The following is a 15,387-nucleotide window of genomic DNA, read 5'->3' as shown; positions in this document are numbered from 1 at the left end:
TCCCCCAGGGGAGCTGTGGCATGTCTACATGGCTGGGGACAAATGCCAAACCTCCAGTTCAAGGTTGTACTCCCTCACAACAGGCAAGGGCTTCCTCCAGCCACTTGCTACATTCTGGACCCCCAATCTTCACAAGTCAAACAGAAAACAGGGAGCTTTTGACACCCTGAAATTGGGTATTTAGCAGTAAGAAAGCGCTAGCAAGGATAAAACCCAAAAACAGCGACAATACATGGGATCAAAGGAAAAGAATATTCTCCAGGGACAGACTTCGGGGAATACAAGGAAGTAATCAAAACAGAATCATTGCAACTCTTCAGAAAGAATGCTATTGGAAGAAAGGCAGGAGAGGGTACTCGGATGGCATTAATTCAGGACCACAACCCTCCGGCACTCCATGTACCATGAGGTCGTTCTGTCCATGTAAGGTTAAAATAAATTACCAGCTCCCTGCTATAAGGCACTTTTCACCTCAGCTTCTCACACACCTGAAACTTCAAAATACTTCTCACTCTAGAAGCTTGAAGGTGGAGGCCAAAGTCCTTGCACTAAGCAGGTCAAAGTAGACAAGCTGTTAATCACATTTCAGCCCAGACTCGACGAGTGCTTGTAACAGCCCAGTCTCTTTAGAGAACTGTGCTTTAAATCACTGACTACCACCGCCTGCCTTCTGTTTAAGAAAGTGTTGCCCTAGTTGGCTTTAAAGACCCAGAGACAAAATTATTCAGTTAAGTTGCCACTGCTGAAAAAAACCACAAAGGAAATACACACAAGTGGCTGGGAGGAACCCAGCCCATTCCCCCCGCCTCCTCCCCTTCGAGGTCCCAACACACACCTGAGACGCAAAGAGAACTTTGATTGTGTATCGCCCAGCAGCTGGAGGCACATATTTGACAGTAAATGTGTCGTTGGCATTGTGAATAATGTCAAAATCCACATCTTCCTCATCCTCACTTAACACCCGGGCATCACATTTAATGCCAACGCTGACATCACCTGGAACAGACCAGTTCATTAGGAATAGGTTACAAGAAACAGCATGTTCTGTGCAATCACTTCTAGCTCAGGCTGCCACCCCAGGGAAGCAAGTGGGAGGTTTCCAGTGAAGAACATGATGAGAGTAATGGGAAAGTGAGGGTTTTGAAAAAGGGATTAGCAAAGGAATCCCCGGGGAACTGACCAGAAAGGCTCAGTGGTGGGCTGTTACCCACAGCCCTCCCCACACAGCAACCATCACTGCTGCCGCTCACCTTCACCAGCCTCAGTGCAGTCCACTGTGAAGTGGGTAGGCTCATTAGCCTTCAGGCCACTTCTCTCCACACCCGGCCCAAACACCTTGACCTTCTGGGGATGGCTCCCTTGCCCAATGTTGACCTAGAAAAGATAGGAGAAAAGTTACCAAGCTCTGTTCTACTTGGAGCTAGGAAAACACTGTCGGAAAACATTGGTATAAATAGTCATTGGGGAGGGCTGGAGTACTCAGATGTCAGTGTCCCTCATCCTTCAAGGACCACCAACAGTGAGTTCTCTCCATAAAACCACTTTGACCACTGAGTATCAAGCCCAGACCTGGCACATGACCGGGATTTTCATGCAACAGACCAATTCTGCCTCCTAACCTACCCGGAAGGGGCTCTGTGGGATGTTCACACCTCCCCAGACCACAGCAATGGTGTGCTTAATGGCCTTAACTGGGGTATATGAGCAAGCGTATGTGCCGTCCATTCGGCTCTTCATCTGGATATCAATGGGTTGGCCTTCCCCATCCTGTAAAAGAGTCAGATGTGAGCCTCACATTGTCTCCATCAAATGCAGCTGCCACAATCTCCCACACAGCGAGGTCACCACATGATTATACAACAAAACTGTACAGAGCCACTACACGGTGCAACAACAAAATATTACCCTTACTGTTAATTATTAAAACAAATGGCAAAGAAAAAAAAAAGCTGCGGATAATTAATATCTTATAATTTTGATTTTTGCAGTTAAATCCTTAGCCAAATTCAATTTAATTTAAAATAGATAAACACAATTCAAAAATCCTATTTGGGGCTGGTGTTGTAGCATAGTGGGTAAATGCCATATGACATTGATCTGAGCTCTGGCTGCTCCATTTATGACCCAGCTCCCTGATAGTGCATCTGGGAAAACAGTGGGAAGACGGCCCTGTACCCATATGGGCAACCTGCAAGAAGGTCCTAGCTCCTGGCTTTTGTCTGGCTCAACCCTGGCTGTTGTGCCTATTTGGAGAGTGAACCAGCAAACAGAAAATCAATCTTTCTCTCTTTCCATCTGCCTTTCAAATAAATCTTTAAAGAAAAATTCTGTACAAATCTCCCAATGTGATCTAGTAGCTTCTGCCACTTCAAAAGACACTACAGATAGTGTAAAGATTAGGTTTTGTTTCTATAGAATACAAACCATAAGCTTGTTCATTTCACTTAATCCTCACATATCCCCAAGAGGCACTACCCTCATTTCTAATGGGCAGATGAGACTGAGTAACTTCCCACTACACTGACAGATTTTCTCACCCCTAGACATTTACCTGAGCAAATATCTTTAAGGGAGCTTTCCCAGCATCCTTTGGATCCACAGTGAACTCGGCTGGATTGTTGACAATGCACCCGGATTTCTCCAAACCTGGCCCATATGCTCGGACCTAGGGCAAAAGATCAGAACAGTATTATCATTGTGATGCCTCAACTAAATGCCTATATGAACATCGGCATCGAGAGAATGGGAGACAGCCAAATGCTCTAGACTACCATTAACTAGGAAATAAACAGTACCTGTCATTGTCCTTTCAAGGAGGGGATAAAACCTGTAGATTTAGAGCCACACAAACCCAGGCCCTCAAATCTGAGCTGACCGAGGGCCTGTCAAGAACTGGATGTTTGTGTCCAGTTGCAACGCGCCCACCTTGTGGGTACACAGAACCCTTATCAGACACAACATTCCAAAAGCCTGAAGCCCCAGGGAGCACAAGACTAGCAGGTGGTTAGAGGAGCAACCACCAGCCAGGACTGGTTACAGTTAATGAACAACTGTCCATGGAGGGCTAAGAACCACACACAGCAGGTCTGCCAGGATGTCTGAGACTTGTTGCTTATCAACCCGTTGAAGGGTTGAGAGGAACATCTTGAAAACCTGGTTCCAATTCAAGGGGCAGGGAGCTGGGGAAAAAACACCTTTTTCTATGGATCCCCTTAAAACAGAAGATAGCCAGGTGGCATGAAAATGCTGTGGGATGTGAGAACACAGCAATCTGGACTCTACACAGGACAGGACCATGGCTGGCTTTCTGCACGAGACCTTCTTTGTACCATCCAAAAAGTCTAGCAAGCAGACATCTGGACAGCCCATTTTACAGAAGACAACAGAAGAAGCCAAAGAGGCAGATTATGAACCCAGGCCTGTCTGCCTCCAGAGGCCCCAGTTCCCTCCTTGCCATCTCTCAGCATGCAGCTTAAGGTCTTCCAGTAGGTGCAGACATTTAGAAAGCCAGGAAGGAGTGGACAGCAGCACAAGTTCATTTACCAGATCAGGGTTATAGTCTCCAGTGGCTGGCTGGATGAAGGCCATGTATGGGCTGTCTTTGATGTCTTCATCATCACACATGATGTGAACGGCATATTCACCAGGCTCCTTGGGCCAGTATTTGACATCACATGATCCATCATTCTGGTCATCATACTCGATCTTTGCCTGGGAGGGGCCTTCAATGGCAAACCCTGGGAGAAGGGGAGGAGGGATATAAAAGACCTCCTTGATTACATGGTATAACATATCAATTCTGTTATTACCAACTCATTCTCTCTGCCTCCTGAGAAAAGTCACATTATCAGCTAGAAGGTTGAAATCTCTCTGCCCTGACCACAAAGCAAGCCTCCTGGACTCTGCCACAGATGGAAGATCTGTTTCAGATAATTTTTAAAACAAAAATACATCATGTAACAGGGAGGGTTAGCTAGCTAACCTTTCTGTTGGCAATACAGAGTACAAGTGCCAAAAGCCTTAAACCAACATCTACTCTTTCTACAACAGAATCTGCTTCTGGTTTTTATCTTGAAGGAAATAACCAAGGATATGTATTCAGCTTTGTTTTCATAACAAAATCCTGGAAACAATCAGAGTATTTAACAAAGGCTATACACACAAAATGGAATTCCCTGAGAGTAGCAGAAAATAAAGGCATACTTTAGATCTACCAAATGCACAAAAAGATTTGCCCAAATAGTTTATGTAGCAAATCAACCTTTGTACTTCTATGTCCACGAAGAAAGCCTTGAAGGACATAATGTGAGGCTAAATAAAATTTCTAGACCAGAAGACCACAACAGGCCAGGGTGAGTAACATTATCTTTCAAGAAGGGAAAATTAATGTGATCTCTTATTTTTCTCTATTTTGCTTACTGTTATTCTCTAAGAGAGGTCACTGAACTACAGTCTAATGGCCACATCTGGCTCTCTGTCTGCTTTTATTTTTGTAAATAAAGTCTCACTGGAACATGGCCACATCCCTTTGTTTTTGTATTTTCTACGGCTGCTTCTAGGCTACAATGGCAAGAACCAATAATTGTGACAGAGACCATATGGCCTACATGTTGGAAGTATCTGCTATCTGTTTCTTTATAGAAAAGGTTTGCTGACTCCTGATGTAAAATTTAAAATATATACAATGATGGTTTAGAGAACAGATTCACCTTCCAAAGTTCAAATATCAGCCAAATACATTCATTTATCCATTCACTTAAAGGAAAGATCTATCAACAATATTTACTAGGTGCCTACTATGTTCTAAGCACTCTGTTTCTAGTGGATGACTGAAGGCTAGTGCCAGGCAGGGGGCATGAGGGATTCTCCACCTACATCTGGAGGCCAGGAGACCAAGGAAAGAGACTGAGTGAGCCCCTCAAACCCAGTCTCAACCAGCCTAACACCAGACCCCAGTGCCCTACAAGCCTGTGCATCCCAGGAACGGCTGGTCAGCTGCCTCCACTTACCTAGAGACCCCACTTCAGAACCAATCGACTCCACCACAAAGTCTGCTGAGCGCCCAACAATCCCTCCATGGAGGCCAGGGCCCCATGCACGGACCTTCTGCATGCCTGCTTCGGGGCCAACTTGAACTTCAAAGGGGCTGGAATGAGGGGAAGAGAAGCAGCACTAATGAGGAGCAAAGCAGCTACCTACAGCCAGAAACTGCTCACACACATTCTTTCCACTTGCCTGATCCTTTCACCCAGAGCCCCAAACAGCTGCCAAGCACTTCCATGTAGGCTCCCTTACAACCATTGTTACCTCAACAATATACCACAATATGGCTGCCTCAGGCAGCTCAGGTGGCCACCGGCTTGGCACTCAAGTCATATACCCTGGACTATATGTCCAGGAAGGTGAATCTGTACCCCATTTAAGCAGACACAAGAAAACACAGGGGATTAGGGTCTATTCCACTCATGAATTATTGCGCTGTCCCCTGTGTAGGACTTTTAAAAAAGCATGCTTGGATACTAGGAACCCTAAACAGAAGTTTCTGTTTATCTACGTTTATCTTCAGTTCTCCAAGGCCAACTTTGGTCCAAAATATGTAGAAGGGCTGGCAAGTTAGGCTGCCATGTGCAACACCAGCATCCCATCTAAAAGAGCCAGTCCCAATCTCAGCTGTTCTGCTTCCCATCCCAGCTCCCTGTTAATGCCCTTGGGGAAACCTCAGGAAAAGGCCCAAGTCCTTAGACCCCATGGAGTTCCTGGCCTCTGGCTTTGGCCTGGCTCACTCCGGGGCACTGTGGAACATCTCTGACTCTTCCTCTCTCTCATCCTGCTTTCCCCCCAACCCAACAAATAAGCTTAAAACAAATCAAAACAACATATATGTTATCTGAGGGTCAATAGTAGCCTGACATTATAAACATCCACCTCATTTCATCACATCAGTCAGGCATTGCATGGCCTTGTATCATCATCATCAGAGTAAGTATATTACAACATGATATTTTAAGGGATAAAGAGACCACATTCACTTAACTTTTATTAGGGTAAAATATTATTATGCTACTTTATTATTAGTTATTGCTGTTCATCTCTTATCGGGCCTCATTTATAAGTCAAACTTTGTGTGAGTTCTCCCTGTGGTTTCAGGCATTCTCCGACCATCCCCCACACCAGTGGGTAAGCAGGAACTGCAGCAATGCACAGATCTTTTTCAAGGCAAACTGTATTTACTCAGTTTCAAGTTGCCCCCAAGAGAGCTAGAAAATGTGCACCGAAGGGATCAACAGTGACGCCTACGAGGCAAAGCTGCACACCGCATGCCTGGGTCTCTGACAGCACTCGCGTAGATGGTTTTCATGTAAACCACAGCAGCTTTTGCCCTGGGGCATCCGTGAACAGAGGCATTCATTGTAAGAAGGGCATCTGGGTGTACGCAAGGGGGTGTACACACATAGCCCTTTTACTATCCACAGCCGCTCCTCGGGCTGCCCGGCTACCCACCAACTCTGACTGCCAGCATTGGATTTCAAGCAAGGCAGCTAAAACCACAGTGACTTAAAGCTACAGTGGAGAACAGGCCAAATGCTTGTATGCAGCTCTGCCAAAAACACAAAGATTTGAACAAAGCAGATTCTCTTTCCCTCCTGTAGCTCAGGAAGCCACAGCCTGCTCAGGAAGAGAGTGCCCCCCACCCCCCCACCCCCGCTCCCCCATGAAGCATGCTGCCTACAGGTAAGATGTGGTACTGTCTGCACTTACCTCTTGGGGATGTGGTGTCCCCCCCATGTGATGGCAACACTGTACTTCCCGGGGGTGCTGGGGTAATACTCGAATGCGTAGACCCCATCTGCAAAGGCTTTCTGTTTCACCAGCTCCTCCAGGCCCTCTGCAGGAGGGAAACACACATGTGTGCAACTTTCAGAGAGAGTCCACAGGAAGGTGGCTCTGTGCCCACAACACAAGCTGCCCAGGAAAGGATAAGGAGACCCTGGGATCCCCTAAGATGGAGGAGCTGATTCCCAAGCTAGACAACTCCATCTCTGCTTCAAGATGTGGGGGAATGAGAGGTTTCCTAGCTCTCTCAGCTAGCAGGGGCCCTTGGATAAACATCAATGCAGCAGTGAGTGAGTGGCACAGCACTGCATGGGGGTTCAGATCCCATATCCAAGCGCCTAGATTCAAGTCCCAGCTTCCAATTCCAGCTTCCTGCTTCTGTGATCCCAGCTTGCAGTGAGTAGAAAGAAAAGGCCTTTATCAATCTCCTCTTCCTCTCTCAAGTAAAATGAAAATAAATGAATCTTGGGGAAAAAAAAAAAAAAGATAAATGCCATCTCAGTTACATATTAGTAACTGTCATTACTGGTCTCAGTAACCTACAAAAACTGGGGAGGAAGTGAGCCTTTATGAATATGTGGCAAAAATTAGGTGTCCCAACTCATCTTCCTCAACTCACGGCAGATAACGGGAGAGCGCTCTTGTACGCCATCTGCCAGGCACGAGAGAGTAGGTTTTAGATGCTCCACCACAAACTCCAGACCTAGTCATCAGGCAGAAACTTGTTTCAGGCTGATCCCTGAGGTTTGGCTGGGAAAGCCGTTGAGTCAAGCGAATCTCCAAGGTTGGGGTGGTGGTGGTGGAACAGAATGCCGGCCTGGCTCCTGTCACAACAGGCTGGGAGGAAAGGCAGTCCTAAAGTAGCCTGGCTTCAGGTCTGTGCTGTTTAGAACCCAGGCCACCCTCAGGGTACAGCCTGCCCCCAGGCTTGGTGCTAAGATTGAATATTAACTTTGTAAAGCTCTGAACCGCCTGCTTCAGCCCCACTGGAAAGGAGGGGATGGGGTATAGGAAGCTCCAGGTTCCATAAAGGAGGAAACCACCACAGCGGCTGCACCTGTGCCTGAAAATGCTGAGCTGTTCTTTCTCCCAGGGGCAAATGTGGGAATAAGGAAGACATTTTTCCCTGCCTCTTTCCTCCTCCGGTAGGAGGGAGTGAGAATGGAGGGCGCTCAACTACAAAGAAAACTTAAGCTTCAAGAATTTTACTTTCCTTCTATAAGCACAGATGGGTAGTAATTAAGTACTTGACATAATTTCATAGTCCATAAAATGTAATTTTCCCATAGTGAGAAAATCATTGGGTTTGGAGGTTGAGTTTGAATTCTGGCTCAGATGCCTACAAGCTAGAGGACCTGTGGCAAGAGCTGACCTCTCCAAACTTCCATCTCCTTGAACTTAAAAAAAAAAAAAAAAGCAGGGGAGGGGGGCCTCTTTTGGGTGGTTGTTCTGACAGCAGCCTTTTCCCAATTTTTGTACCCTGCTTATCCACTACCAAAAGTCTTCCCACTCAGTGTGGTAGCCCACATCCAGGGTAGAACTTATTAATCCATCACTACTCTCATATGCCACAACTACAAAGTCAACCAAAATCACTTCAAGAGATGGAGAAAGGAAAGCACACTTACTAGGCCCCTTCACTGTCACACTGAGCTCCCCGCTGCCAGCAGCTTTGGTATCAACCTTGAAGTCGGCAGTCTCCCGGATTCGGACGCCTTTGGGCTGCAGACCCCGGCCACTGGCCCGGCAGGCATTTGGACTGCAGGCTGCAAGCAAAGTTTTGACATCCTTTCAACCTTTCATTCTTTAGTTGGTCAAGAAAGCCATGGTAACCGGGAGCCACCCGCCAAGAAAATGTTTGCTTTGCACAGAGATTATGTAGCAGTTCCCCAAGCCAGAGGTCCCGTTTGGGGAGCACATGAGGCCAGCAAGAAAGGACACAACATAACAACTGTCCAGCGGCACCACAGAAGGATGAAGGTAGAGTTACTTTACCATAGAAATTAGGAGAGCGCAGTGAATCCATGCTGTGCCCCTGGTACCAGGGCTGACCCTTTCATGGGCAGGTGGAGGGGTGCAGGTTCTGAAGCCCAAATGTTGGACTGTACTCAAACCTCAAGAGCCCATATTTGGGAAAACCATACTTTTTCTTCCCCCACTTCTACTTGGAAACTGCAGTGCTTGAAAATGTCTGTCTAGGTTCCAAATCCTGGGCCAGACACACTTATATAGAACTAGAAACATGGCTGTTGTCTTCCGCACAGTCAGGCAGAAACAACAAGGGTCTCAAAGGCAGCCCAGTCTGGCTCCACTGGGGCGCAGGCCGACTGACCTCTGATACAAAAGCCTTGGAATGTGGGCGGCCACCAGGGCATCCATGAGCAGTAAATACCACTCCCAGCCGGGCTTCCTGGTCTGGTTTTAAAAAGTTGTGAAGTATGAAAGTTGGGATTGAGGGTTCCTTTTTACTGTGCTCACCGGATAGGGCCACAGAACCACTGCTCCCCAGGGCAGTTGGGGGAGGGGGAGTAGGAAGATGCCTTTATACCCTAGGGTGTCTCTGGCCAGCATGGACAACTTTTGCCTTTGGGAGAAAACAGGATAAACATCATGGAGAAAATGTCATGTGGTTTATGCAGTGGCTTTTCCTCTGTTCCCCAAAAGGTGGCCTTTCCTCTGTGAGACCCCAGCTGCCTGCCATGCCCTTAGTGGCCTATCTGCTTCCAAATACCTGCTTCCAAAAGAGCTCTACACTCCCCCTTGGAAGGACAGGTACTGCTGAGTGATTACCAGGTGTGCCTAAGTTAACAATGACACTTGATGGCAAGTGACCTGGGTTCTGTGTTCTGGTAATATAAAATCATTGGGGAAAAGGCTAACCATTTAAAAGAAATCGACTAAAAAAAAAAAAGAAAGAAAGAAAGAAAAATAAATCCACTAATAAAATACTTAGTAATACAAGTGGTAGGTGAGCTATTTTAAATAGGCCAGAAATAAAGAAAGTTGTCCAAGACAGAAAGGGCTGGGAGACACTAACGGAAAAAAGGAACTGGTCCCAATTCTGTGACTTACACCAAACGAGCTTGGCTTAAGAGCATATGCGCATTTCTGTGCTGTTTTATGATTTCTGTCTAGGGGAGAAAAGTTGGCTACTCCAGAAATAAGTCTTAACAGGATGACGAGAATTCCTCAGAGGGCTCACATGTGCATTCCCACAGTCACAGAGACAGGGGAGGCCTGCAAGTGGGCATCCAAAGGGCAACTGGTCAGTTCCTACAGACACCACCGGGAGCTGAAGAGACTGACAGAAAAACATCTTAATTCTGCTGTCCTGTGCATCAAATCCTGAGCCAGGCTTCAGCGGTGTTAGAGTGTGGGCTGCGGAAGGTCTGGCTGGACTAGCTGCAAAAATGCCCACACAGGAACTTCCTGAACTCACAACAGCTCTGGCTCAGCTGACACGCACACGCAGCACAAAGAACTGACGAAGACGCCCCACCCAACCAGCCCTTACCAAGCAAGAGCCTCTGGCCCCGTGCTCAGCTTCAGGGTCCAGGCTGGCCCAGAGGCAGGATTCAGAGGAGCAGGCCAAGTCTGCAGACCCAGAGGCGGAGGACAGAACAGGGAGGCAAGTATCAGTTAGACAAGGCGGTACAGTTGGAAAACAAATGAAAAAGGGGGCAACAGAATGAGAAGGAGAGTCTTACATTAGAGAAAACTTCATGCTTCAGCAGAGATTAAGGGTTATAGACAGAGACCACAGGGGCAACTTCTCCTGATGACTCCAGGACCGACCCCTTACGTTATCTAAATGTTCCCACACGCAAAATGGACACAATGCTGGCACCTGTACCATGTGACAGAGGTAGCAGTGCTATTGCAGTGCAGACAGAACACCTGTTGCAGCTGCTAACCTCAGTTCCAGACACCCACTCTCCCACTGCCTCAATCCCGTCTCTCTCTCTCTGAGGATGAAGACTCATGCATGTAGGTGCTTTGAGCGGATGAAATGAGTTAACACAAGTGAAGCACCAAGTTCCCTTGCATGGCTTCTAAGAGACATGGTACCGATGTCTGGAGGACAAGGTGACCATTTAACAATGAAATTCACCTGGTAAAATGGGGACAGGTACAAGCTCGTGCTGGCCCCGATATTTTCTCCTGGCATTAGAGCCCAGCGGCAGAGTCAGTCCCCATGTACCATCACTCACCTTCTCCAACCTGCACAATGAAGGGACTCTTGGGGATGGCGTCCCCAGCAAAGGAGACTGTGACCACGTGGGGCCCAGGCTGCACTGGCTTGTACACACATCGATACACCTGGTTTCCTTTGTCTTCCACAAGCAGCTCCACAGTGTGCTTCCCCTGGGGATCTTCCACCTCAACATTAATGTCACCCACGCCAGCTCCTATAAGACAGTGAGCAAACCATGAGCCAGAGTTTCTTCGTAGAAAGTTTGCTGCCAGGGGCAGGGGGTTTGTGCAGTGAAAAATCCCACAGTGGAGTGTCTGGGTTCAAGTCTGGCTCAACTTCCAACTCCAGCTTCCAGCTAATGTGCTCCATGGGGGGAAACAATGATGACTCAAGAATCTGGGTGTCCACGAGCCATGTGGGAGAGACAGGTTGAGTGTCCAGTCCCTGGTTTCCACTGGCACAGAGCTGGCTGTTGTGGATATTTGGGGGAATGAATTAAATCAAGCAATCTCCCTCAAATAAAGTGAAGAAAAAAATTTTTGTTTATGAACCAAAGGTTTTAAATTGTGCTAAGCAGTGTAAAACGCAAACAGCAGGGAACAGAGAGGTGCATGGGAAAGTCCACATCCAAGTTAACAAGCACTGTCTTGCGGTGATGGGAGTGGAGTGATGGTTGAACTTTTCCCTTTTTTACATTTTCTACTTCTAAATTTTCTACAATGAAAAGAAAACTGATGATTCAAGAAGTATGCTTAATGCAGTCCATAGATCTCACACAGAATCTTGTTAAGCAGATAATTCTAAAAACCCTGTTTCTTTGGAATACTTAGGTCAGAAATACAAATACTGCTTATTAATCAACACTGAGTGCATTTTGAAAATATCTACAATCAGAACAAATTTGAAAGGCTATTGTTTTTGTTCTTTGATCTAAAAAGACAGAAGGTGGGGTGTCCTAAGCCTCCAGGCTGTAGGCTTCAATGAAAACCTGAAGGTCTGGTCCAGAGGGGAAGGCACCTTACCTGCCGTGTAGATGTCAAAGTAAGTAGGCTTGTTGGCGATGTTTCCTGTGGCTTCCAATCCTGGCCCTTTGGCCGTGACCTTACTGGCATCACCCTGGGCTTTGTCAACATTCACTTCAAACGGGCTCTTAGAGATATGTTGTCCTGCAAAAAGGACTGTGACCTATAAGAGACAGAAGAGGAATGTGCAATCTTTCTCTGCACCCAGCAAGACCACCATCAAGCCATATATGCTGACCAGCTTCTCTTCAACCCTCCTCAGAGGGACGTGCGCAAAGGGGCCAGAAACCCTTGGCCAAGTTCAGCAGCCTCAATAGGCCTGACACATGGTCCCATCAGCCATACGGCTAGGTCTGGAGGGCCAGCACTGAGCAAACTCTAAAGCTTAGGGCAGAAATGCTCTCCTTCTCTTGCTATTGGTCTGCCTTTTAAACAAACAAATCTTTCACACACTTCATATAATGTAGTATTCAAACTCCAAGCATAGAGCAGCAATCGTGAAAATGCCAGTACACAGTTGAAAAAAATTTTTCAAAATTGCAAAGAATCTGCTTGTAAAAATCTAAGCCATAGAGCTTAGCAGTTAAAGTATACAGTCTGATTGTTAGGGACTCAATAGTTTCTACAACGAGCACAGATATTTTCAGCATCAGAAATAAGAAATGAGGCATTAATTCAAGAAAGCCAATCTTCTTCCCCCAGTTGTCCTTCAGCACATACTGAAATAAGCCCAAAAAGCAACCAAGCCACCCCCAGGAAGCTCATCTTACTTTGTGCAGCCCAGTGACCTTGGGCAGGTACTCCACAGAGTATGTCTTGCTCTTGTCGCTGTCTGGGGTCACTTGTGCCTGGGAGAGAATTGGAGTGATGGTTACAGAAGTGTGTCAGGTGTGAGTAACACTATGTCAGCCAAAGTCCTGGAGCAAGTTGCCATGTCAGAAATCCTATAGGACCTTCCTTTCCTGCCCCTGCTGTACAACGCACCATGACACACATGGCCTGGACTCAAAAAGGATAAAAGCATGCAGCATTGGGCAGATATTTGGCACAGCAGGTCACACACGCTATCTGGGATGCCTACATTAGAGCCCTTGCTCTACCCGGCTCCAGCTTCATGTTCACGCACACCCTGCAAGGTAGCAGGTGGCAACAGCGCAAGTGTTTGCTGAATCCCTGCTGCCCATTTAGAGAGACTCAGACTGAGTTTCCGGCTCTCAGCTTTGACCTGGTCTATGCGTGGTTATTGTGAGCACTTGGGGAGAGAACCAGCAAGATGGGCAATCTCTTTCTGTCTTCAGGGAAGATCTAAGACTGGCCAGTGTAAAAGCACAGAGCAAGGATCAACTTGGTATCCTGGCTTCTAGCATCTAGAATTTGTTAAAACCAAGTGCACTTTAATAGGAGTAAACACTGTGTTCTTGAGAAATTAATTTAAATTACATTTCAAGGCACACCTCTGGACCAAGTTACTTTAACTGCTCTAACCCACCGCTGTGAACACTGAAGAGGCAGCAGAGGTAGAGGCAGAGGTAGAGATCCTGGTACAAGTCCCAGAGCTCCTTAGAATGCTACAGGGGTGAAGACGTACCTCCTCTTTGTTCCCTTCTGGATCCTCGACAAACACCATCACGTCTCCTTGCCCGGCACTGATGGTGTCCACAGTGAACTTAGCTGGCTGCTTCACCATGTTTCCAGTGGGCTCGATTCCTGTCAGGAATTCACACAAGCGTATTATTAGCTGGGCCACCCTGGTACAAGACTTCCCCAAGCAGGGAGCTGAGAGATGGGAACAAGTCCTACAGTCCTTGTGCATAATGAGGACCAACTGCTATGTCCAAGGAAAGCAAAGAAGTCCAAAGCTTAGGTTGTGACTGAGTTATTCCTGCGGCAACTTCCAACTTAGAATTATTCAGTGATTCAGGTAGGAACCTAAAATTGCAAGGAGTCACGTGGTTGGTAACAAACAGCAGGGCTTGCCCTAAGGGAGGTAATATGGTGCAGAGAAGGAAGGCTCATTTTTTTTCTTGATCATGACCTTACATCATTTAAAAATTTTTTACATTGTTCTACTATTAAACTTTTACCAAGATGAGCAAGTTAATTTGAGATTGATTCACATGTAGGTATAAAATCTAATATACTTTACCCAGTTCTTCTGATGGCACACTGTACAAAACTATGGTACTGTATTATAGTCAGGGTCAGGTGGTCAGCCCCAAACTTAGCATGCCCATATCAGTGTGCAAAGGCACGATATTAAGCACAGACTCCAGCTTCCGAGTAATGTAGACCATGAGAGGCAATGTAATGGCTCAAGCAACTGTGTTTCTACCATCTACATAGGAGTCTTGAACCATGTTCCTAGCTCATGGCTTCAGGCCCAGTCTGGTCTACACACAGCCTAGCATTCGTCAAATCTCACCCACTGTAGGCATTTGGAGAATGAATGAGCCAGCAGATGGGGGCTCTATCTGTGAGGTAAGTGGTAGGTGTAGGGCAGGGGAGGTGTCAACACTAACGCTCCCCCCCCCAACACCTCTCACATTAAAGTTTTTAAAGCTAAAATTAAATAACCAGGGTTGATAATAATGCAGTTAAGACACAGAACACTGTCACCACCTCTGCCACCCATTTAGAGTCACACCACTTCCCACCCACCCCACCTTCTTCAACTACTAATATGTTCAAGACATGTCTAACATTTCATTGTTTCAAGAATGTTCAACAAACATCCAGAATCACACAGTATGTAACTGTAGGAGATTGGCCTTTTCCTCCAGAAATACTCTTTGCAGGTACACTGAGGGCATGGCTCACAACAATTGAATTGTCATCATGCCTAAATGATATAACCTTCTTAGAAATCCCTCATGTGTTTGGGGTTCACAGGACTTCCCAGAGGGTGGTGCATCCCATCTACAATGAATGAAGCCCCTCCGCTTAGGACCCTCTCCAGTCTCACCCCATGCACCTCTTCAACTGGCAGTTTTCCTCTATATTACCATCTTAGCTGTAGAACAAACCAGTGTGTAAGTTTGCTTGAGTTCTGAGCTCAATCTCACATATTACTAGACCTCATTAGGGGACCATGGGAACCTCCAATTTGTAACCACATCTAACAGAAGTTGTATGTAGCCTTTGTGACTGGCATCTGCAGCAGGAAGCAGCTTTGAGGGACAGAATCTTAAACCTGTGATAATTCCAGGAAGTGACAGAACTGGGGTGATTTACAGGACACCCAGAAGGGGTCCATAGAGAGTTAAAGAGTTAAGTTTGTGGGGAAAATTCACAAGTGCAGGTGTGATGGAGGAGAAGCACTGAAAACAGGAGAAGAGA

The 15,387-nt window shown here is 46.6% G+C and overlaps 1 protein-coding gene across 5 annotated transcripts in view; it reads right to left on the bottom strand.

Moving 5' to 3' along the window:
• The window catches only part of FLNB (filamin B), a 131,151-nt gene that overhangs the window by 52,184 nt on the left and 63,580 nt on the right, over positions 1-15,387 (bottom strand). For all 5 annotated transcript variants that reach the window (XM_040994691.1, XM_040994693.1, XM_040994692.1 and 2 more), the window contains 12 exons: positions 13,640-13,758; positions 12,822-12,899; positions 12,052-12,214; positions 11,046-11,243; positions 8,463-8,600; positions 6,760-6,886; positions 5,010-5,146; positions 3,544-3,737; positions 2,552-2,665; positions 1,624-1,767; positions 1,251-1,374; positions 836-996 (listed from right to left, as the gene is read on the bottom strand). In XM_040994691.1, the coding sequence (XP_040850625.1) occupies positions 836-996; positions 1,251-1,374; positions 1,624-1,767; positions 2,552-2,665; positions 3,544-3,737; positions 5,010-5,146; positions 6,760-6,886; positions 8,463-8,600; positions 11,046-11,243; positions 12,052-12,214; positions 12,822-12,899; positions 13,640-13,758 (1,697 nt within the window). The remainder of the gene's footprint in view (positions 1-835; positions 997-1,250; positions 1,375-1,623; positions 1,768-2,551; positions 2,666-3,543; positions 3,738-5,009; positions 5,147-6,759; positions 6,887-8,462; positions 8,601-11,045; positions 11,244-12,051; positions 12,215-12,821; positions 12,900-13,639; positions 13,759-15,387) is intronic.

The sequence above is a fragment of the Ochotona curzoniae genome, unplaced genomic scaffold (assembly GCF_017591425.1).
Source record: "Ochotona curzoniae isolate NIBS_2020 unplaced genomic scaffold, NIBS_Ocur_1.0 contig_908, whole genome shotgun sequence".
Taxonomy (NCBI): Eukaryota; Metazoa; Chordata; class Mammalia; order Lagomorpha; family Ochotonidae; genus Ochotona; species Ochotona curzoniae.
This window is presented reverse-complemented; position numbering and strand designations above follow the sequence as displayed.